The 24,814-nt window shown below is 39.7% G+C and overlaps 1 protein-coding gene across 6 annotated transcripts in view; it reads right to left on the bottom strand.

Moving 5' to 3' along the window:
* The window catches only part of tiam1a (TIAM Rac1 associated GEF 1a), a 64,901-nt gene that overhangs the window by 22,810 nt on the left and 17,277 nt on the right, over positions 1–24,814 (bottom strand). For 4 of the 6 annotated variants that reach the window (XM_079600421.1, XM_079600423.1, XM_079600424.1 and 1 more), the window contains 9 exons: positions 10,589–10,681; positions 8,475–9,411; positions 7,214–7,694; positions 6,746–6,918; positions 5,998–6,222; positions 4,660–4,845; positions 3,099–3,245; positions 2,753–2,827; positions 1,079–1,252 (listed from right to left, as the gene is read on the bottom strand). In XM_079600421.1, coding sequence (XP_079456547.1) covers positions 1,079–1,252; positions 2,753–2,827; positions 3,099–3,245; positions 4,660–4,845; positions 5,998–6,222; positions 6,746–6,918; positions 7,214–7,694; positions 8,475–9,401 — 2,388 coding nt within the window. In that variant the 5' untranslated portion in view covers positions 9,402–9,411; positions 10,589–10,681. The remainder of the gene's footprint in view (positions 1–1,078; positions 1,253–2,752; positions 2,828–3,098; positions 3,246–4,659; positions 4,846–5,997; positions 6,223–6,745; positions 6,919–7,213; positions 7,695–8,474; positions 9,412–10,588; positions 10,682–24,814) is intronic. The other 2 variants (XM_079600426.1, XM_079600427.1) reach the window with 2 other exon arrangements.

The following is a 24,814-nucleotide window of genomic DNA, read 5'->3' as shown; positions in this document are numbered from 1 at the left end:
GCATTTAATCTGAGCTGTTACTTATGACCGTCTTAAAATGCTTTAAAAAATTGTCCATGACAGAGGATGTTTATATTCTCCAGTGTGAATTGGTTAATATTTTATTTCAGGGCTTGACAGAAAACCATTTCTGGGATTTAGTGCGGCCACTTAATCGCAGGATAATTTATTTATATTTCTTTATGTTTCATGCTACTCGTCTTCAGACTATTTAAATTGATGCATGTAGATGACCAATAAATTTAAATACTGGACAGAGTAACTGTAGAGTGATTGCTTCACTGGCATTCAAGTTTGAATAAGACTTGGTGTGTTATCTACATAAATGCTTAAAGACATATTTTACGAGAAGTGTGGTGCATTCTAGAACACTCTGTGGTGACAGAGGTTGAGAACAGACAAGGAAAGAGGCAGAGAGCTACTACAGCAGAATGATAACAGGAAGATAACCGCAAGAAGAAATAATTCACTGACACTTTAGCAGTTTGCCTTGGGAAATGGAAAGTTCTAGCACTTTCTCAACAACTCCAGCATCAAAGGAGTGGTTGGGCAAGTTTCGTGTTTTCGGGAAATGTGTTACATGAGATGTTAGCCATGGATGAATCATAAGATTACTCTGCTTTGATGATATTGAAGTGTGTTTTAGGTATTAAATTTCCTCTTCATTGTTGCAGATGGGCTGCAAGATGACTGTATGGTGAAACTGTGATCTTGTTTGTAAAAAGAACCAAACGGCACAGCTGACATATCTGTAGCTAACGTGTGCTAACACCTCATGGCAAAAGATGACAAGCAGGACAACAAAATAAAATATGTGTGAACTCATTTTTCAATAATCATATATAATGTTTCTGAGGGAACTTTCAAGTGGGTGTGGCTATATATGCTGATGCGACATTGAAACTTGCTGTTCAACATGAAACTATGAGAGGAGTTATGTTAGAAGAAAGCATGGTTAAAATAGGTAAGATGAGGATACAGCATCCAGTTACCTGCCTCTGGGAACTTCAGTTTGACAGGATCCAAGGTAATCTATTTGATGTGAAAAGTTTTGTTTGCGAGTACACATGACATTTACCCTGCACAGTGTCTCCAGGGCCTCCATGGCCGTCTCCCCCGGTTGTATGATAGCCAACACAGGTCGATCGTCAGGTAAAGAGACCCAGGACGGCGTGAGGTAGTCGGGCACCCAAACTTCACTGTCCGTCTTGTGTTGGGGGAGGCTTTTCACCGAACCCTCTTGATCCTTCTTCTAAAACAATTGAAAAAAGAAATAAAATGTTTTTGAATGTGCCTAATGTCAACTTGAAATGGATTTCAGAACCCATTTAACATATATAATGTGATGTATTTCAGAGCGAAGAAATTTAGGGACATACTGCAATGCAAACTACCAACACCATCAATTCATTTTATTTTTAAATAATAACCAAGCAGACAGTAGATATCTATATATATTTTATGGCCTATTTTACTTTACTGATATCGATATGACTGCAGAAATATTGTGCAATCCTGAAAAAAGTAGGACAGAACTTGATTTCAACCACATGGAATTATATTTTATTTTTTACTATTTCATGGACTGTTTTACTAAACGGACCGATACCGATATGACTGCCGATATTTTGCCCAATCCTAAAATGAAGGATGTAACTTGATTTCATCCGTCAGGTATTGCTTGGATTTATTGGTTAACATTAATAAATAGCCTACACATCTTAAATGATGTCACTCAAAAGGAAAAATCGGCAATGATGAAGATTTTTATTTTATTTTTACTGATAATTTGAGCACAACAACAACAAAAATGTGTATTAAGAAAGTCAACAGCGTCAATTTCATGTTGATGAATACTAAAATGCATCAGAACGGTGATTACCACAAGACAATATCACAACACCTCTGAATGCAGATTTACTGAGGTGTCAGTTTCCAGGTTATATTTGCACAAATCGGGCTTATCACATTTAAGCAGGGCTGTCTGGATCGATGCAGCAGACAATGTGATGATATCTAATCTGATACTAATTAACTTGGCATCCAAGCACAGCAATGTGCAAGGCAAGCCCAGTGCAATACTCCGCGCCTCTGTCTGACAACGGCGCTGTTAGACGTCTGGCGGGTGATCGATGGGCTGACGTGTACCGGCTGGGAAGTGCATTGTGGGTCTTTCGGGGGCTCTTGGGTCTGTCAGCGGGTCTGGCCTGCTGTCAGTGACGGCATGCTGCCTGGCTCAGATAGCTTATCCCACACTATCGGGTGACAGCCTAGCACCCTCCCCTTCCCCTCAACAATCTGCCCACAGAGTAGCTGCGATGGTGGTCCCACATCATGGAGAGACAGCAAGCCCACACATGGTGAAGGAGAGCGGGAAATGGGTCAGGGGGACTTAAACACACTCACAAACTGGCAGACACATGCAGACAATACATTAAACACTCCAACATTCTGTCACTCATTCAACTCACACACACGCACTCCCCTCCCAAAACACCCGCCATCTGCCTCCTCTCCTGGCTGTTAATGGACGTGCCGGGTGGGAGAGGAGCCTGGGCCTCCCGCCGCTCCTCTCCGAGGGCCTGCAGCCCAGCTTGGGTGACTTAACTCTCTCTCTAGCTCTTTCCAGTTCCCATTGGGAGATCCACACAGCATTAACATCTCGGTTCTTATCCGTTCTGCCTTTGACAGTATTCTCTTTGAGAGTTTTAATTATGTAAAGCATGCTGAGAACTATTAACGTCGTCCTCACCAGTGTCTCCTTTCCAGTGTCCTCAAACATGTGCTCGAGATTCCTCTTAACTGGCTCTTCCCCGTCTACGAACACCTTAGGTTGAGACAAAACAACTAGTTGAGACGAATTTGGAGTATTGGCGAAATAGCATGTTATGGATGTTTCAAGGGAGGATAAGATCATGAACTTTCAGTTGCGTCCCACCATAAATGTGTGTGATGATTTGAAGGTATTTGAATGTACTTATACCACATAAAAACGTACAAATCGCAAATTGTATGCATAATAAACAGTGATTCGTTCTATTGAGCACATGTAAAATGGGCCATAAACAGACTGTAGCAGATGTCTAGCAGATGTGAACCTGGTTAATGCTGGGTCTGCCTTTGGTTTTCTTTTTTGAGGTAGTGTCCAGACCCCATAGAGAGGAGAAGCGGCTCTTCCGTTTACTGGAGGAACGAGACAGGGCTTGAGTACGTTTCCGAATTCCCCCATCCGTCCTCGCTGCCACCTGTGCAACACAAACACACATACAGAAAGGCAATAAACATCTAAAAGAGTATCAAGCACATGTGATGGTAGTTTTAAAACATTTAGCATTTGTTACTATGGAGTCAATCTTTAAAGGGGTAGATCACCCAAAAAATAATGGGAATGTATGGGAAAATGCAGCATAAACATTGTTCAAAATGTCTCCTTTTGTGTAAATAAGGTTTTTTTGTGGACTAGTCCTTTAAATGTTTCACCAATCCCATGATTAGTGAGATCTACAATTAGTATCAAACATTTAAACAACACACAAAAGTTTTATTTATAGGACATAACTCTTGATGGTTGTTCACACCAAGAACAATAACTATACAGTTTTGATAATGTGGTGTAAATCAGTGTTAATAATTTAAGATGTGGTTTTCCCCAGATTCCACAAACACACACACAGGGATAGAAGAACTATTCAGAGTGCATTATGCAGTACTTGGTGTGAACAGGCCTTTACTCTGCCTAGATGTTTTAGCCTTCATTGATTTCAAACAGCCTCAGTGACACTGTGAGAAAATATCAGGAAAGAGAGGGAAAAAAAACATCCCTTTGCCTTTAGGCTTCAAATAAAGATCAGTGATGGGAAAAAATCTGACACCATGACTCATTTCAGAAGCAGTACACACAAAAACTGCAATGGTGTGGATATGTCCTGTTCACACACCCCGACACGAAACCACACTGACATTTCTGGGATAATAAACGTTAGTGCCACAGAAGCCATAAAGGATTTCCTCAGTAATCAGTTTATATGGAGGATTTCCCATAAGCATAAAACCATGGTAGTTTAGGTGACATCTGCAGTACAGTGTCTAAAGACAAAACCCTGTGGCTTGCTTTATAAGATAGAATACATTTAGAATAGAATAAAGGAATTTGTATAAGATATTCAAGGTTTAAGGCAGTGATTAGAGCTGATGCTTTTAAAAAACATGCTTTTAACAATAACAGAAACTACTTTTTTTTATTATTTAAAAAGTCAATGATTTTCTGTCAAATTTGGTTTATTTTACAAGGAACTCAATGAGTTACGCAATAAAATGGGAGTTGCTTTTCTACACCACACTGTGACGCCTGAGGTGAGGCGGTCATACAGCTGCATGTTACGCCATTCTGTGCGTTCTCTGCTGAACCACAGGAATGACAAAAACACGATGATGACAGCATGTTTTGTTATGCAGTTTCTGTTAGGACTTAGGCCAAGAACAGGCTGGCAGGCAGCTCAGAGCTCACTCGGCTCTTGTGGAGTGGATTAAAACGAAGAGGATGTTAACTAAACGTGTGAATGAGAAAAGACGTGTGTGAAACAGAGAGAAAGAGAGAATTATGCACTGATACTGAGTGTGTTTTGAGCATGGAGGTATGTATATGTGTGTATTTCATACCAGGGCATGAAAGGATGATACTGAAAAAATGCCAAGACGACCCATGGACAGTTTGGTGGGGCGGGAAGCAACAGCAAGTAGGCGTTTTGGATTTGGAAGCTCGCCGCCCTGCAGGCTGGACAGGTAACAGCGATACCGGAACATGTCCATATGAAACTGCTCCAAATTCTGCTCCCAGAGGAATATCTGAACAAAAGGAAAGAAAGATTTACATTAACTTTTTTTTAACTTTAAAGTGCTCTGCACTTTCTATTTTCTGCATTCGCACACTGATGAGGGCCCTTAAGCTGCTGACTATTAGAGTGTGGGCAGTGTTTTTAATAGGGTTTTGTTTACTGGAGGAGGATGCTGGGATAAATCATTAGTCAGCAGGCCTCCTCCAAGCCAGCATGACCCGAGTCTATTCAGAAACCATGGAGGAGTATGCCCACCTCCACACCAACAGACAAGTACATCACACACACAAATAAGTGAATAGACACGCATTTACACACATCTTTTATGTAAGTAGAATCAAATCACATGTCAGTCAGAGATTAGTTTAGAAGCCACATAAAAAAAAAAACACATACTCGCACATATATACAGTAGCATCACAAAAACACCAAATCTTTGTGTGCTAGTTAATAAAGTAAAGCAGCATTAAAGGACAATTTCAGCAGAATGTGTGAATAGGTAAAGGCTAATATGTTATTGCCGGTTTCACAGACAAGGCTTAAAGGTGCAGTAAGCACCTGTAAACACTGTTGATACTTGAAATCATCAAAGCAAACCGCCCCTACCCAAAAGGATCACACCCCTCTTTTGATAGCTCCGCCCCCAAATTCACAAACATGCTATGTGGCACAGCCACCTCCCTCCTCATGAGTGGACCTCCCTTACTGCTGATTGGCTACAAGTGTGCTTTGGTGCTCAGTCCGATCCACTTTTAACAGCGTTTCTCAGAAATCGCTTACTGTCCCTTTAAGCCTATACCAGACTAAAATGCATGTTTGAGCTGTTTTAACTGAAAGCAACGTGCACTGACATATCTTAAAATATGACAGTGCCATTGTTTTGTCTCAAGATGCACACCAGTAATGTATTTTCTAAGGCATGGTTATAAAAGCTACTTGAATGTCCTATTTTAACCAAGGCCTACTCATGGCTTAATCTAAGCCCTGTCTGTGAAACCATGGGTAAGAGTCCTAAGGTGAAGAATCTTTAATTTTATTTAATGTTTAAACGTTTTATTAACTGGCTCAACCAATGGCATGAGTTTGAAAATATCTCTTTGTCCAACCATTAGCAAATACCAAAACCTAATCCTAGAAATTTGCATATGTGGCCTGTGCATACCTGCTCCAGGATAGTCTTCCTCTTCTTCCCATCAGTGACGGCAGAGAGCTGCATTTCACCCATCTTCTTCATTTTCTCATCCATGTCAATCTTCTGTTCAAGCTTCTTGATCTCACAACGCAGCAATCGTACCGTGTCCTCGCGGTGGTGCTGACGGGCGATGACCGCGGCACAGGCTGAGTGGATGGCGGTTATCCAGTTTTCCAGCTCTGTTTGACCTGATGTCTAAAATGAAGTAGATCAGACCATTACATCCTCACTATAGGATGCCCACTGGCATTTTGGCTACAATAGGAAAAACAGTATCTAAAAATTGGCTCTCCAGATATATATAAGGTTATACATCACTATTGACATCATCATTTTATCACCATAGCAACAACAAGATATTTTCAGCACTAAAAAAATTATATTAATAACCAAATGACAGTCACATAGATTTGACTGTCAAGCCTGACTACTTAACCTTTAAGAATGTCACATGGTAAGTAGGATGCTGTCACCTGTCACAGAATAAAATGCCACTGAGACCCACAGAAATTTAGAAATATCATTCAGCAATTTTGAATGAAACAGTGGACCATGTGTATTGAAGTGGGACAATTCTATATGAACTGGATACAGGCCATCATAAATATACGGACAGAAACCTCGCCAAGGGCCTCAAATGCTGCCCTGAATAATTCAAGATTTTAAAAGTAACTGGAATCACATTAATATTAGTCTTTTGAGATTTTTTCAGACTTACCTGGAAGAGAAAGGCGTCTCCCAGTGCATTGCTCAGACAAAACACAAAGTCTTTCTTGGGATGTTCTGGTACAGCCTGGACAATGCTGTTCTCGACCCAGACTGCATGTTTGTGAATGCTGTTGTGGTCAATCCCTGAACGCCCATCAGTTTCGTAGAAAAACAGAGTGCATCCTGGGAGAATAAGTTGAGAAGGATGATCAGAAAATAAATGTATTAGGGTTTGGTGTAATAAGCCCGATGTGAAATAGCAAGTGCCTGATATTTAATAATTGAAAACAGGGTCAACGAGTATAAAAACAAAAGATCAATTAGAACGATTTGTATTGTGGGACAGAATACCCAGTGAAGTGCGCTCTGTTGTATACTGTACATTTGATCAATAGGGAGGACATCCAGGTGTACAATGCACAGTATACACACAATATACTTCAGCAATATGCTATTCTAAACATAGCTTGTATCTTACCTTTGAGTGACACCCAGTATTGCTTCCACTTCCTTTTTGCTGCTGACTCCACCCTCTTATTCTTTTTGTGCACTAAGAAGTTCTTCACAGCCAGTATGCCGGCCTTCCGCACAGTGCCCTGCACCGTAATAAGTAGAATGTCTGAGGGGTAAACTGAGCTTAGCGTTCCACTGCTCCTTTCATCGCTGGCAGCCGAACAGGCTTCCTCGAGGCATTCCCGCGTCTGTCTGGAGTTCAAGTCTAGCTCGTGACGGAAGTTCTCATACACGCCTTGATCTCCACCAGCTTGACGTTCACGCTCTCCTCCACCTCCGCTGCTACTGCCACTGTCGCTTCCCGCGAAGATGCTCCCGCTAGCAGTGGAGTAGACGGAGAAGGACGCAGACATGGCCTTGCAACGGCGCGAGGAGTGCTCGACTTCAGCTGCACCACCATCAATACCACTGTCTCCATACTCGCTGCCCTCACAAGCTGTGATATCCTACACACACAGAACAGGTTAATGCAGATAAAAGATGGCTCTCCCTTTACAGTGACAGCACTTCATATGGGACATCCTCCAAACAAGAATTCCTTCTCAGAATTTCACCCCAAATAATAGTTTGACAATTCATAAAAATTGTAATGTAAACTAACTTCGATTGAGCTGCTAAACGGCTCTTCTTTCTTTCCTCTTTTGACAAACACAAAGGAAGAGACTAATCTAAGTTCTCAACTTGAACAACAACTTGTTTGCCAGAGCATGCAAGGAGAACAGAAAGAGGAAGACATTCTAAGGAGAAAGGGCAGCTTCCCTTTGCCAACACAGAAACACTGCAGTTCCTCGCAGGTAGATTATGGGAAATATCATGTTTCAAAAACACTGTTGTCCAAAGTAGCTGCCAAAGGCTTGAACATGAAAGTTGTGTTTGAAGTGTCCCCTGAGACCTTTCAAAATTGGAAGCTCTTTGACAAGCAAAGACAGTTCAGATCACATAAAATATGCACAACACATGAAAGTCAAAATCAGAATTTGATTTTAAAGATCCCGGAGTGTTTTTATCTTTCACATTTTACTAGACCTAAAAGTTCAATTAAAAATTTCCTCAGAGATTCCAATAAGCTCTTTATCCAGTTCTTGGTTGTTGCACTTTAGCAACTAGGTTCTAAATAAATGGACGACACTATTTGGCGGGTTTGGAAGTATGCAAAGTGCACATGATTCATACCAGTCTTGATTTTGAGAGGATGTGAAAAACCATTTGTAAGAGGCATAACTTACATGTGTTGTTTGTGCACGCCGTCCCTTCATACGTGAGCTGATGGTAGCCTTATGATTGGACAGTCCTTCAGACAGGCAGTGAGAACGACGACAAGGAAGAGTGTACGCTCCATATCCGTTCCCTTCCTCCTCCGCAGGAGACAAGATCTCATCGTTCATTCCGCCTCCATCCGTCCTCTCGGGATTGTGACCATTATAGAGATGGTGGGAGCCACGAAGAGGTAGCCTCGTGCAAAGTTCATCTAAAGAGTTGGTTCTCTCTCCTGAGTGAGACTCGAGTGTCCGCGGGCTGGAGGTGCGACGCCGTCCTCCACAGTTGGCAAAGCTTTTGTCCTCATCCTCATTTGTCCCTATAATCTCCTCTGTGCTTGTCAGATGCTCTTGGCTTAGATCCGACAGGGAGAACTCCATGGAATCCTCTCTCCACATGTCTGCAGATTTGGAGCGCTTCTTCTTGAAGCTGCCACCTTCCCGAGGACCATCTCTGGTCCTCTGCAGGTATGTGTCCTCACCTGTGAAAAGTCCATCATCATCACAACCGTCTGCCACCACTGTGTCCATCTCAACTCCGTCTTCGGAGCCAGGCGTGGTGGTGGGATCCGTCAAGTTGTCGTGGAAGGACATCGGCCGCAAGTTCATGGCCATCCGGTCCACCCAAATGGTGCCCCCATAGCCCTTCAAAGCATCTGTCTCATTGAAGGGTTCCAGGCCATTTTCACTTAAGGACTGTGGGATGGAAGGGGTGCTGCTAGATTTTGTGCTGGTCTCAGAGTTGCGGTGTTCAGCCTTGCTGGTTGAGGCATGACGCGATCGTCGAGACTGCTTGTTAGAGAGGCGAAGTGATCGGGTCATGTGCTTTCGTGAGAGGTGTCCCTGCCCCTCACTGTAAGAGGCGTGGCCTCCATTTTGGCTCTCCACATTTCCCATGGTTTAACGTCTGTGAAAGACACAACATGGGTTAGATATAGGACATGTCGCTACCTACAGATGAAGTTAAACCCCACCAAACACTAGCAAGTTGTCTGTATATGCCTGTGTGGCATTTCAAAGATAGGGCTAAAACCTGACTGACCACCAAACACCACATTCTTCTTAAGATGGTATCTAGAGACCAAAAAAAAAGAGTCACTGCAGTTCTAAAGCAGCATACAGTACCTGCTAGATCCAACTCCTATGTAATGCGGTACGCCGGTACATTTTAAGAATTATTATAGTGCAGAAAGAGAAAGCAACAGAATAAAAGAGGATGTACATACAGAACAGAAATTCAGTCTCTAAATACCATCTCTAAAAGTGAGAGCTGAATTGCATGTGATCAGAGTCTAACACCAGAAATATCTCTGACGCACACAAAGACACAAGAGAGTGAGCGAAGGAGTGGGATGTGAAACCTCTCAACCCCCTGTGTTGAGAACATCAGTGGATTTTTAAAATGACCTCCATTAGAGAGTTCACACTATGTGTTTCTCAGTTATAACCTCTTGAAATTGTTGGAACGGTTCAATTAGGGTAAAATTCAGATAAATTAGTTCTAAGAAAGAAAAAGGAATTAGTTATAAGAATCCATTTTGTACCGTTTAAGGATTTTTTTTATGGAATCACTTTGGTATGTAAAAAAATAATGGTAGGAGAATAATCATGAGAGATATTTATTCTGTTCAAAAACTTATAGAAGCTGAATTTTAAGGCATCACAGACACACTCCCAACATGAAGACTATCCCAGAAGGTAAGTTAATAATGCTGCCTCATAATTGCTTGTGATACCTAGTTTGCACAAGCAATTATAGCCAGTCCCATAATGTTCCCATTCCAATTCCCATTGTGACAATCTTTGGGAAAAACTAAATTCAAGACGCTGGGCTAGGTGGAAGAAATGTTAATTATAAACCTACATGTTTAATTATTTTATCCAATTTATACTTCGGAAAGTAAATAAAATGGAACATTTTACCCAATATTTGTGTGTTTTTATGCAATTTACATGCTAATAGCAAACTTTGTTGAACTTAATTGCTGCAATTGGCAGCAAGGCAGCTTATAGGTTTTGAGCTGCCTAAAAAACATAATTCTTTTGTGTTAGCATATGACATCATATAATATCAGCAACAGTACCTGAGGCAGAAACAGTGGATCAGATGCATTTCCAGACGGCAATGCTCTTATTTATTGACCTCATGGTCCTGATCAGCCCTACAGCAGTTTTCCCTGAAAAAGAAATACAACACACATTTTAAACAAAGGAACAGAGGAAGATTAAGTCCAGACACAAGGATAATTTGGATTGGTGTACATAAATAAGACGTTCAGGAGTTTTGGGGTTTGGGTAGAACATGACAGAGCACCTGTTCGAAGGTGCGGTCACAAAAGCACACACTTACACAACAATATTCACACACCTTCCCTGCTGCACAAGAGGACAAATTTTCTGATTCGTCTCAGTTCCTTAAGACGCCAACAATACAGTAATTATGGAAGAAGATCAATGCTACCCAGCAGTAGTCTGTAAGCTGAACCCAGTTATATGTTCTTCAATGCCAATCTGACCTAATTTTTTACTAATCCAGAGAGAAGAGGAGAGAGAAAGCTTCATCTCCATACTGCAGCAGGTATAAATATTAGAAGATTCAATATGAGAAGGTTCAGACTACACACTGCATTTTATGGATTAGCTTCAGAATGACACGGTCACTGCTCCAGTAACCAGGGGATAGAAATAGAGGAAGAGGATAAAGAAAAGATAAAGAGTAAAATTTGCGTATTGGATTTATTTAAACTTATATAGGAGGTACTCAAGCCATATCTAGAAACCATGGGAGACTTGGGATGGGCTCTTTTGACTTGGTCCAGAAAATAGCAACCCCTTTTAGATCAGCTTAGCAGCCAACCAAAACACCCATTGTGCTGGCGAGTTTACATTGGTAAGGACCACACAAATCTAGTTTTTACTGTAAAAATAGTGTCTTCTTGTGTGCCCGTGTTGTTTCTCGCTGCCAGAGGGTTTGTGATACAAACAGCGTGCGTAACATAAGCGTGTGTGTAAATGTGTTTGTTGAGGTCAGTGTGTATTTCTCTGGATCATGTCCAGCTTCGACAGTAAGGGTCAACAAGACCTTAAGGCCAATAAAGTGAGAGACAGAGACCCATCTGACGCACTCTATCCTCTGTCTGGTGTACGTGTTTGTTCGTGTACATCAGAGAAGTGATAGAAAAACTCTGCACTGCAGTAAGTCTACTCAACCTTGCTGTAGACTTACATAAACTAGAGTTGACCCCATTTTTCACTGCATTTCACTTTTTTGCAGCTCTGCCCTCCCCCTCTATATCTCTGCTCCTCCTTCCTGTCCATGTCCCTTCCTTCATACTACTACCATTAGATTCATCCTCCACAAGATATTTAGGCTGGGGGGTGGAATAGAGGACCAAACTCTGATGTGAAAAAAGCATCTCCAGTAGTAAACTCTGTGCTTTTTTTCAACTTGTAATTAGGACATTGTGGTGGTATTCGTGTGTTCAACTCATAATATAATCTTTCTTACATGAATGCACTATTAGCTAACTTTTTTTGTAGACAGTCTTTCGAGAAAATTAGCTGTATGTAAATGACTGTAAATAGCTGCTCAAGATGGCCGACAACTTGCCTTAAAGGGACTTCCCCTTCTTAATGTGAGCTGTGACGGTATATAAGCATATGTGTGCTAATCAAACACAGATCTTTTACCATCTGATCCGATCGCATGAAATATCAAATCTTCTGCTTCGAAAACATTCTCCAGATGGAATATCTCAGCGGGGATCTACAGTTAAAATGTCATTGCAGTCATAACCAAAAGGTTAGCGAAAATCGATGAGAGAAACTGTGATCCCGCTGAGCAGAGAGGCAAACGTGAGTCAGCGAATGAACCGAGTGACCTTCTGCCCACTCTCTCCTTCCCTCCTACTTCTCACCTACATGATACTTGGATTCAGCAATAATAATGTGTGATAAATCTCAGCATGACGACAACAGACCCCAAGCTAACACAAACGCAAAACGTAGATCGCTATATGTAAAACTCTGAGTTATGATATATATATATACATATATTCTTGTTGATTGTGAATGTGTTTTGTTATCTTGGAGCAGGACATCTCCTGCAGGGTAGAAGCAGGTGGAGAGGATGGAGGAAGGGTGTGTGGTGGTGGAATAGCCTGCTGAGCCTTGTATAGTCTCACTGTGAATGTTTAATCACAGGCACTTAGGAGGACACCTCCTCCACTTCACTTCCCTCACTGTGAAGGATGTGCTAGCCTGAGCTCCGTTATTAAACCACACACACGCACACACACACACACACACACATACACGCACACACACACACACACACACACACCTTACCTCAGCTTCCACACTGCGTATTATCTTTTTTGTCTGTCTGTCTATCTATCAACCTGTTAGTATTTTTTCTTTCCTACTTTGTCTTTAACATCACATTTTGTCTTTCCTCTTTAAATATGTCACATTTCTTTATGTCATCCTTTCTTTCCTTCCTGTCCCCCCTCTCTGATGGATGTTTTCTCCCCCCCGTCCCATCTGCAGAATAAAGCCAATGTTTGGCCGTGAGGAGGGTGTGCATTGTAATGGAATAATGAAACGGACTGACTCTACTGAACATCCCGTTCCCTCTCTCAGATAATCTTTTGTTTGAGCAAAAAGAGCGGCTGTGGAATAGATCACCAGCACGAGTCGGGTGTTAAAAAGCAAGATATCACAGCTTTGCTTTCTTTAGCTTCCTCCAGCTAGTTCACATTAACACATCCCTACAGGTAGCACAAAACACTCTCAATCTTTTAACAATTCTTTATAAGATATATAGAGATAAGAGTGGCTAGTAAAACTCTTTATTCTGTAGCGCTCAGTAACTTCACTTTACTTAGCTCTCTCAAAACTGAGCAAACGGATACAGGGGGTGTTCAACGAATATTGCTCTTCGATACTAAATTAAAAAGTGGAGCGAACATATCATTACTGAAGTATAATCATCTGAAATGTCTCCATTTATCACATTATGAAGCACAGACAGGCCTGCTTGAGAAGAACTATTGCAAAATTGCACCCACAAATAGACTCTGATAAGTCTGCAAACTTAACTCAATGAGATATTATAATATAAATATAAAAAAGCACTGGGATGCTCAGATTAGTAATTTATGATGGAAGAGAAGATAGATGTTCACTAGACAAAGAAAAGCGATGAGTGATGACTGCAGTAAGTGAGGGGGAAGTGAACACAAATGCATTATTCTCGTTCCCTAAACCTGCTCCCATTAGTCCAATGCATAGTCTTTTTGTTTCTGCTGCTTGTCTTTAAGGCCTGGGGCAAAGAGCAAGGTTTAAAATCTCCCCAAAGCCCAGCACTGCTGCACTGAGTTGAGGAAGACTACGGGGCTTTTAACTGCACACCCAGACAGAGAGAGTGAGCACAGGAGAGACTGGATTAGAAATGCTCCATTGTTCAGTCAGATGGAATCTATAATTTTGCATGTGCACAATCTACTCTTGTTAGTATAATTGAGAGAGCGCAGACAAAGACACAAGAACACTCACTGCCCACACTGTCTTTGTCTGTCTCTGCTGACAGATTACTTCATAGAGAGTGCTGAGCAATATAGCATCAAATGTTTACAATATATACAATATCATTTTCTATTAATGATATAAAAATAAAACAGTTTTGTGAAAAATGCTGTAACATGTTATTTGGACATTAGTTTCCTAAAGATCATGCAGTTTTGTGCCCAGAGATTCATATATTTTCTCTGTGCTTTTCAACGAATCTGTTCTTTTGAATTATCCGCTTCAAAGAATCAGATCAAAAGTCAGTTTGCTTGAGTTAGCACTCAAAATGTACGCTGAACTCTCTGTGAGCCATTTAGCATATTAGGAGTATAAATTCAATAATAATAATACTAATAAAAAAAGATTGGGTTTTGATTTTTTTTAATAAATTAAAACTTTTTTACATTAAATTGATCAAAAGTTTTGATTGCTGTTCATGTTGTTCTTTTGAGCTTTTTATTCATCACAAAAACATTAAGCAGCCATCTTTATTACATTGATAATACAAATAAATACATGTGCAGCAAATCAACATATTAGAATGAATTCTGAAGGATCATGTGACACTGAAGACACTTTTTTTGTTTCACCCATGCAGTCCTAGTTGATACTATCAATAACAACAGTGTGTGATTATCAGAAAATGATGATTAATTACTGTATAGGACACTTGAATTCTGCAGAAATCTGGAAAGGTTTCAGCAGAACTTTGTCACAGATTCTGTTGTCATGGAATCATGAGTCAATAACAAAATATAAATAAAAAACAAAATAGTACAATGTCACTTTCATAATAATTAATTGGTTTCTGTTTATATTTACATTAACTGTCTCTTCAGACTGACTTGCAATAGAAAAGAAAACAACTTGTTTGTTGAAATTCCTGCCACAACGGCCACCAAATACTTTACACTTTTAACAGTCCCCACCCAGACACACTTCCCTCCAACAGCCAACCAACCCCCCACACCACACACACACACACACACACACACGCACACACGCACACACACACACGCACACGCGCACACACACACACACACACACACACACACACACACACACACACACACACACGCACTCGCACACAAAACTTCTCAGGTATCAGATGATAATGGCTACCTCCCTCAAGTTCTCTCTCTCTCTCTCTCTCTCTGCCCTGACATCTTTTTTCTTTTCCTTTTGTTTGGTGTGATCTATAGGCTCACTTCTTTTATTCTTTCTCTTTTATTCATCAACCACCTTGTTTGAACAAGGGAAAAACATTCTCTCTCTTCCCCTCTGCTCTTTTTTCCCTTCATAACAAGTGTAATTCTGCTTAGTCAACACACCTAAGAAATATTTTACTATAAAAAGTGCTGAACTGAACTTGAGGTGAAAACACAGCAGGTCATTTTCCAAACAGTGCTGATGGTAAAAAATCTCATCGAGTGTGTCAGCTCTATAAATCCATTCCCACTGTAACGGTGTTGACCTTTTTCTTGTGCCTGTGAAACTAATTTAAGATCCCTTTAATAGTCCATCTACATTCATTGCTAATTGGTGCATGTCTCTTTTAACAATACCCTAAGCCCTGAACCCACTGAAACCCACCCTGCCCACAGGCCAATCTCCCCATTTCTCACATTCTTCCATGGATTCCCGACCGGGAATGACCAACTTAGCTTGAGATGAGAGGGACTTGAAAGCTGTAATGAAACGCCCTTGGGAATAATGGAAAATAAGAGGGAGTGACAGAGAACAAGAGAGAGACCGACAGTGAGAGAGGTTAAGAGTTTAAAGAGGAGACTTCATAAGAAGCTTATCACCACAGGTACTGAAGTATTCACATGTTTTTGTTACTCGTATGACGGATCACTGCGTGAAAACGTTATGCACACCAGGATGGGAAGATTAACATCATCTTTTCCAAGGAAGGAGGTAGAAAAACAAGCAGCTAGAAAGATTCACATCAGTGGAACATGAAAATACTGACCAGGGTCTATTACATAAGGATGAAAAAAAGAAAGAAAATGTTTATCTCAAGTTTTACTGTTTTTTTTTGGTAACACTTTCGGTCCAATTCTCACTGTTAACTAGTTGCTTATTAGCATGCATATTACTATATTGGCTGTTTATTAGTACGTATAAAGCCCATATTAATGCCGTATTCTGCATGACCATATTCTACATCCCTTAACCAATACCTTAATACCTTACTAACTATTAATAAGCAGTAATAATGAGTTTATTGAGGCAAAATTAATAGTTAATAATACTTCATAGTGAGGATTAGACTCATAATCTAAAATTTGACCTTTTTATTTGAAACCGATATCACAAATTTGTAAAAATAGTGAAATCATGTCATGTGAAGTCATTTTCATCTGTACTTGTGTTAGTGGCTCAGTAAAAAAAGCCACATGCAAATATTTCACGAAAAATTGTTGAGATATTCAATTCTATTTGAATCTATTCTCATCTTTATTTTAGCTTAGTTTAGTTTATTTCGTAACATGCAAATACTCGCAAGGGTCCATTTCATTAACAGGAAAATAATGTTGATTAACAAATACTGGTAATATATGTTTACTGGTAATAAAGTATATAAATGTATATTTATCGATATTTTACTGTATTTAAAAAAAATATTAAATTAATAGAATATAATATAAACATAACAAACATAAACATAATAAATCTAAACAAAAATGTAAAAGTTTACACTGATAAAAATAACAAAATTCTGAAAGCATGTCTTATGGCCGGCCTGAGTCCAGCAGGGGTCATTTCCCGATCCCATCCCCCCTCCACTTCTCATTCTTTCCTGTCACCTCTGTCCTATCCATAACAGTGTCACAAAGCCCAGCCAAAATAAACCTTTTTTTTCTTTCTTATTTTAAGCACCCATCTCATATTTAAACTACAATAGCTCAATTATTCATGTCAAACTACAAAAACTGGAGTGAGAGACAAAGGGAAGTCCTATCTTATACACAGCACTACAGCATGGGTGACCATTTCCGTAAGACTAGTTCTGAAGAGCTTCAAAGGACAGGAGATATTAACTGTCCATTAATCCAAATGAAGTGACAGGACTCCTCCCTCATGTCTCCGGGCTCCTGACCGTGCCTGTGTTCGGCAGGGCTCAATGAACCGGTAATGAGTGGATGATGCTTTAAACGCCTGTCTGACCCCCCATCAACCCGAGATAGCCTGTCTTGGTTTCTAGTGTGGCGTTCTCATCATTTATGTTCATATTCACTTGCTTTTTTTATTAGAGCAAATATGGCCAAAGTAAAAGTGTGACTCATTTTTCACACTTAATATCCAGTAGTGAGTAGTGCTAGTGCTAAACATACTAAAAGAAGGCCAATTTGTACATAGTTTATAATCTATAATGCGACTTTATAGGCAGTCTGTTTGCCACCGGTCAAAGTGGAGGAGGATTGTGGCTACTTCCTCTGGGACCACCAGACCAGTTTCCTCTCTTTTGTTCAATAACGCACCATGACCTGGAATGCCGTGTTATCTAAGCCTTTGCAGACGTGTTAATGATAGAGTGAACAAAAAGGAGAGATTGATAATACACCAGGGTGACATCCCATGTTAATCTGTTTGAGAAATTAAGGGTGATTTTACACTAGAACTTATGGCAGTCTTTACACATCAGACAGGTGTGCAAAAATGTCAGATTTCATGTTTTTTTTATGTTTGACATCAAAGTCTGTATGAAAAAATGGTTCAGGGATCGAACAAAGCTTGAAGTTACACTCTAATCCCATGCCATGCATACAGTAATCTACAACCACAGGTTGACATCAAGTAATAGTAGATTTGTGTTTGATTTTTTCTCTCAAAATCCTTGGGGGGGACCATTCAAATCTCTCTCTTTCAGAAGGCTGCTGACCTGAGGATGAAGTTGGATCAGGACTAGTCCTGCCGAGAGCCTAACATGTTTCAAACGAACCCCTCTAAGCAGTGCAATGGCCATACTTTATGCTCCTCAAAGGCTTTCCCATCTCCAACACAGAGCTTAGCATATCTCGACGGCTGCTCTCATGCGACCCATTTAAACCTCTCGAAGGGGCAGACGAAATCTGCTGTTCCATAATTACGCCAATAAAGCCAACTGTGCCTGGCTGTGGGGAGCATATCTAGACTCCCAGGGGACCAAAACGCTTTCTCTAAATGTCTGAAGTCACGTTCATCACTCTGATCCGTGCTTTTGTTGATAGTTCCTTTGTAAAAAAAAAAAAGTCACGTGCAAAACTTTGAGATATTCCTGACAAACATTTTATTATTCTATTCTATAACATTTCATCCACAATTCTAATCTGTAGTTGTGTTGATAGTGCATTAGTTAAGCATTCAAGCAAAAATGCAGAGATTAAGGACAACCATCTTTTATTTTATTTGTATTCTATTCTATTCGGTTACCGTCTATTATTTAAGGGAAATATATATGGGAAAATAATGACTTATTTACTAAATTCTGATTGGATGAGCCACATTTAAAGGAATTGTAATATGCAAATAAACACACACCTGTGATGACACATTCTATATCATTTTTTTTATTAATTAAGTTGCTTTGGTGTTGGCAACGGTAAACAGTAATAATGAATATAACTATTAGCGGAACATGTGTTTTTTTTTATCATTTTGCTATTGATGCCATTTCATACAATGCAATAAGCCCTTGAGACCATGTGTTACAGTGATTTTACCTCTATACTTCACATCAAGCTCAAGACCCTCTAAACTGTGTTGAAATCACTGTAACGCAAGGCCTCTCATAGCTTATTGCTTTATTGTTTTCAGGTGTGTGTTCATCAGATTCATCATCATTGCAGAGACCCATGTCTATCCTGATGTTACACACCCACACACAATTCATCGCCATCATCCTAATTCATCTAGATGCACCAGTCATTATCAGGTTAGAGGCAGTGAAGTTGAGGGAAATGGAGTGTAAATGGGGCTAATTTGTGTCCTCTGTCTGGGGAAAATGGAGTGATGACATGCAGGAAGAGAAGAGGAGGAGGAGGAGGACTGCAGATGGGTCCTCTCACTGATCAGAGGGGAAAATGTTTGGCTGAGGGGCTCACGATTTACACACTTCCAATGACACGCTTGAACAAAGAGTGCCAGTCTGGGGGAAAAGAGAGAGGGAGAGAGGGAGGGAGAAATGGTGAGGGCATGAGACAAAAGGATGAATGCGGATGAATATGTCTGGATGCTGCTCTTCTCTCATACAAAGCTAAAATAACAAAAAAGAAAGACAACTTTAAAAACTTGTGTTGAGGTCATCCTGGAAACAGCACCCGATTTCAAGTATTCATGAGGCAACGTAAACATCGAAGGCATTTCCATACATGTGCTGTGCAAGTCAATCAGTATTTGAGGAAAGAGGGAGTGAAAATAGTGGATTCAGAAACAGCTGTAAACACTTATGTGCGATGTTACATACACGGCATGTCCTGATTGACCAAAAAAAACAACTACTTGAGATCTGATCGTTCAAACCGAAGCACATTTCTCAAATAAATGCAATTCTCATTGCAACATGATAAAAAGGTTAATGAGTTAAAAAAAATCTTATGAAATTAAACCATTCAAATGACACAATTATACAATAATAAAGGTTCATTGCAACAAAATAAAAAATAAGGTTACTTTTTTTTTCTTTTTTTTTAAATTAAAAATATATATAAAATAAATACAATTAAATAAAAGTTATTGTTATATTGATTCATTGCCATACATAAAAACTGCTGTTTTAATCATCAGATTTCAAACCACATCCAAATGGATCTTTTGGTTTGTAAAAATCTGAAATATTTTATTGGACAACAAAGGTTTAAGATGACCAAGCCATAACAATAAAGGCTTTTTAATCTTTCTAAAGAGCCTTGGAGTTTCCTGAATTTTTGAAACAACTAAATGGACTAAAACAACTGAGATGGAGACTGAGTGACAAAAAAAGTGCTCGTCTTTGATGCGTTTTCAGATTTGGGCCAGATTCAAACCTACGTTTTCCGTATGAGTACCACAGAACAACATGCCAAGCCATTTTCTGACCGCAAGTCCGAGACACAAAAGTCATATTTCAGAGTGAAAAGACTTTTAAATTTCACAGTTTTTCTGATGTCTGATCCACAGCACTGTGGCAAGCTCAGGCTGAACAAACTCAACGCACACATGGGCAGCTCGTGTTGAGTGAGAATGGCCACTAATGCTGACAGTTCACACATCCAGAACGAGCACACGCACTTATAGCTCGGGGATTCCTGCTGCTGACAGTGAATGAGAGGTAGGATTAGTCTTTGGCTCGGAGCCCACGGCTCTTCTCATCTGGCAGGAAGCCCCAATGGAAAGGAAAAGAGGGGTGGAGGAGGCACTGAAAGCCACACCGGTGCTACAGCCCTTCCTCAGCACACCTGAGACCAACGGATAGAAACTTCCACAGCTGATGAGAACAACCTACAAGCCCTGACAGGTCTAGAGAGAGAGAGGAAATGAGTGTGTTCATAAGGCCTCAAGCCATCTTTTAAGGCCAAAGAGACTTCATTTGAGAAGGAGGGGTAATCGTGAGTGCCGGGATTCCGTCATTCTCTCATTCTTTGACTCTCTTATTCTCTTCTTTTTTGCACCTGCGTCAACAAGCAGAACCTCACAAACAATGTGCTCCTTTAAGAAACGAAAGAAGAGAAAAAAAAAGGTTAGGGAGTTGAAAGACTTGGGCCCTGAAAGGGCAGGAATGTCACACGCAAACAGAGAGACAGAAAAGGTACAAAAGCAAAGACAGACAGAAAGCCCTTGAGAAGAATAGCTTTCAGAATATTCATTTATTTCATTTATGAAGGTTTCATGTATCTCTTTAATTTTAAGGCTAATTTCAGGCTAATGCTGGATAAAGTCAAGAGAGATCTGACAAAACAAAATAAGAACGAGGATAAATAAGATTTTATAATGAGGGATGAAATAAAAAGGTAATCAAATAAAATAAAATATTGGTTAACTGCAACTACTGCAATATATGAAAAAATAATGGTTTATTTTTCTCAATTGTGCCATTCTCTTATTTGACCTTCACGAGTAGTAAAAAAGATTTACCTCAGTGCTGGATAATTTCTTTACGGTGGGAAGGCAATGAATCTTATCTCTTCATCATGGTATTTTGTGTGTGTGTGTGTGTGTGTGTGCTAGTGACACTCAGCCTTTTACCAGAGATACACAATAGAGCCGTTTCTAAAGCACACATATGCCATCGGCCAATCCACTACAGATCAATACCCCATTACTACATCAGTGCCAGACACTATTTAGGGAGTGAGAGTTACTGCTGACCAACCTGTCTTTTAAAAACCACCTCCATCTCACACACCGCCAATGCATGGCCAAAAAACACTCACTCTCACATACCCAACCATATACACTGTAGTTCTCGCTTTCTCCCCCTCAGCAGGCTGTTATGTCCCACAGAAGGTGTCTCATCAAAGTGCGTCAGCAGTGAACACACTTTACCAGACTGCTAATGAGAAGGCTGCTCATTCTGCCAAAATCATGCAATTCATGATTAGCATTAGCAGTTAAGCATTTCATATCAAAAGGACATCTGTATGGAACGTTTAAAAACTCAAACTTCCCTTCCCAGTCAACTAATCTACAAAATGTAGATATTGTCATAGTTTTGATGCCACACCTAATGAGCACATTAACATATGGCTGCCCACATTTACGAACATCCATTCAGTATAAAGTCAAGATGGCATAAACTGAAACATCTTTTCATCCACCGAACTTTTAATGATTTAAAGGCAGTCAAACAGAGATTGTAAGACTTGTTTTTTTGCAGGATCTAGATTGTTTAGGAGCTAGGAGTTTAGGAGATTGTTTAGGAGTGAGGTATTGTTTACAACAATAGTATGCAATGTTATGTTTCTAAACAACAGATGCTCTCAAAGGAACACATATAAAGAAAACAAATTAACAACTCCCATCTGATAAATCCGAGGCTGTCAAAAAAAAAAAAAACAGCAAAAACCTATAAAAGTATCAGAAAAGTGTTCTTCTTAATCCATACAAAAGCTCAGGGTGAGAAAAAAAGTAAAAAACAACAACAATTAATACATCAGCTATTGATGCACTGTTATGTTTCTAAACAACATATGCTCTCAAAGCAACCTATATAAAGAACAAAACAGGCCCAGAACAGAGCCTTGAGGTACCCCGTAGGTGACGAACAACAAATGTTTGCGAAAGTGCTGTACAAAATATAAAATATGTACAGCACTTTAGCAAACATTTGTTGTTTTTAAATGTGCTATAGAAATAACTCCAACTTGCCTTTTGGTCAACAACCTTGACTAACATTATAAGTGAACTGCATGAAAAAAAAAAATCAATTCTACAGTAGAATATAGCTACTCTAAAAATAAAATGAACAATTCCCATCTGATAAATCGGAACTATAGCACTAAATGCCACAGATTATACACACTATTACGAGTTCTAGTGTAGTTAAATATAAATACAAATACCAGGATTCCGAGATTACATCTTTGGTTCACCTAGTGGTCGATGTAAGGTGCTATATAAATAAAGTACATTTGCATTTACATTTACATCTGTGATATTTTTAATGTTACCCAGCCTGGAGGTCTTTCACCAGAAAGCTTACAAAAAGAAAATGTGCATTCGAGTCAAATGCTTTTCAAATAGGACCATGGTGCCCCCAGGCACTAAGTTTGTGTGACTATATTACTGCAATCCTCTGATCCTGCTGTATGTAAAAACCATATTGAAGCTTCACAGCCTGTGTATTTATGCTGCATGGTCCTGGAACCACAGAAAAAGCTTTTGTTGAAAGCAAGAGGCTGCTTTTATCCACACAACTTCTCTGTGCCAAAGAAGCGGAAGGAGCTCAACAAAACCTGCACCCGCACGCCACAAGGCAAGAATGAAGACACTCAAGTCTCTACTTAAAAAAAAGCTAATTTAGAGAGCAGAATAGACCAGCATGCAACAGCAGTCGCTCCTTTCAGCCCAAGATCAGATCTTTTCCAGGTCAGTAGAGGATACTGAGAGAGCCAATCTTTTCTCCCCCGATGACCCGTGCTGAAGAGGAGTCTCTTTTGTGCTTTGACTGAAAGGATGTTAGTAACAGATAGAGGAACAAGTTGGATCAAGTAGCATTATAGGGATAGTTCACCTAAAAATGTTGTTATCATTTACATGGAACACAAATGTGACTTTTTGAAAATAATCACAGGTATTATTTTTAATACAGTGAAAGTTGAGACAGACTGAGGCTGTCAAGCTTAAAAAAAACTATAAATGTATCATACAAAAGCTTAGGGTGAGAATATATATATATATATATTTTATTTTTATTTTTTATAAATAACAAACATTATCAATAATGCTTCAATAAGACAACCATTTAAACCAGTTAAAAACAATGAGTAAAAATCTTTATAAAAAATAGTATTAGAAATAATATCAAATTAAACTCACTCACTAGGCTATATTATAATAATTAATAAAACCATTGTTTTTTTGTCCATACAATAAAGTTCATTAAAGTTCAAGTTGTTTTGGACCCCATTTACTTTCATTATTTGTCCAAAAACATTTTTCAAAATATCTTCTTTTGTGCTCTGCAGAAGAAAGAAAGGCATACAGGTTTGGACCAACATCAGGGTAAGTGATCGATGCCTTTGAGGACCGAGTGTCTCTTTTCTTTGAGACTCGGACTCACACAAATTTAGCAGAATGGAAAGGTTCACGTGGTTAATCCCCAACAACCCCCTCTCTCTCTCTTTGCTACTCTCCCTATCACTCTTTCTTCAACATTATTCTTGTCAATCGCCTCCTTAAAGTCGTTAAGTGAATGAGCAAGTAATCTGTGGTTCGCCTGCAGCTGTGTGGCCTGTCTCAACAGACTTGTGGTCTGAAGATCTTCAAAGATTAAAGTGATCCGAAATGTGTCAGATCAAGGCTTTTGTAGTGACAGGTAAATTGAAATGGTAAAACGGTTGTGGGTTTTACTTAATAAATGGTGAGGCTAAAATTGTTAAACGATTGATCGATCTAGATGCTTCTGCGATCTTTCTGCGCCCCCTCTCCCACACAGATCACCTTAGTGTTTAAATACACACATGCGTATACTTCATATCCACATGTGCACAACCACTTTGTTTGAGTTTTGGCTTTGCAGTAATCACTTCCTCATGGAAAGGGACTTCAGAAACAGTGCAGTGTGCGTGTCTTCCTGCTTTCAGGTTAGAAATGTAATTTTTCTGGTTCTACAGGATTTAAAGAAGATGGTAATACATCCATTACGAATGAACATGACATTTGAATGTCAGAAAGACATTCTCACACACACCCTTACTGTAGGCATGTTCTTATAAACAAAAGTACAGTACTTGGAAAAACTCTCCTGCCTTTAATAGAGGTTAAAAAGAGGTTTAATAAGTGTCTAAAATTTAAAAATGTAATAGTGTGTATAAAATTTCAACCCCACACGAATAGCAAAAGCTGCCCGCACACATGCTACATTTTGAACAAAGCCACAAATGTATGTTTTTAATTCATTTTTTCCCCACTACCCCCTCCTCATCTCCTCCTGGGGGTCTACGCTTAAACAACCACTGTCAAGTGTTAATATTGAAAGAGGAGGACATGCTGAATGAATGGAGGACACGCTGCATTAGGAAACACACATTAGCAGGAGACAATGGGGAATATCTGTC

Source organism: Phoxinus phoxinus (assembly GCF_949152265.1).
Source record: "Phoxinus phoxinus genome assembly, chromosome: 23".
NCBI lineage: Eukaryota > Metazoa > Chordata > Actinopteri > Cypriniformes > Leuciscidae > Phoxinus > Phoxinus phoxinus.
Note: the sequence above shows the minus strand (reverse complement) of the source record. Positions and strands in the feature narration are given on the sequence as shown.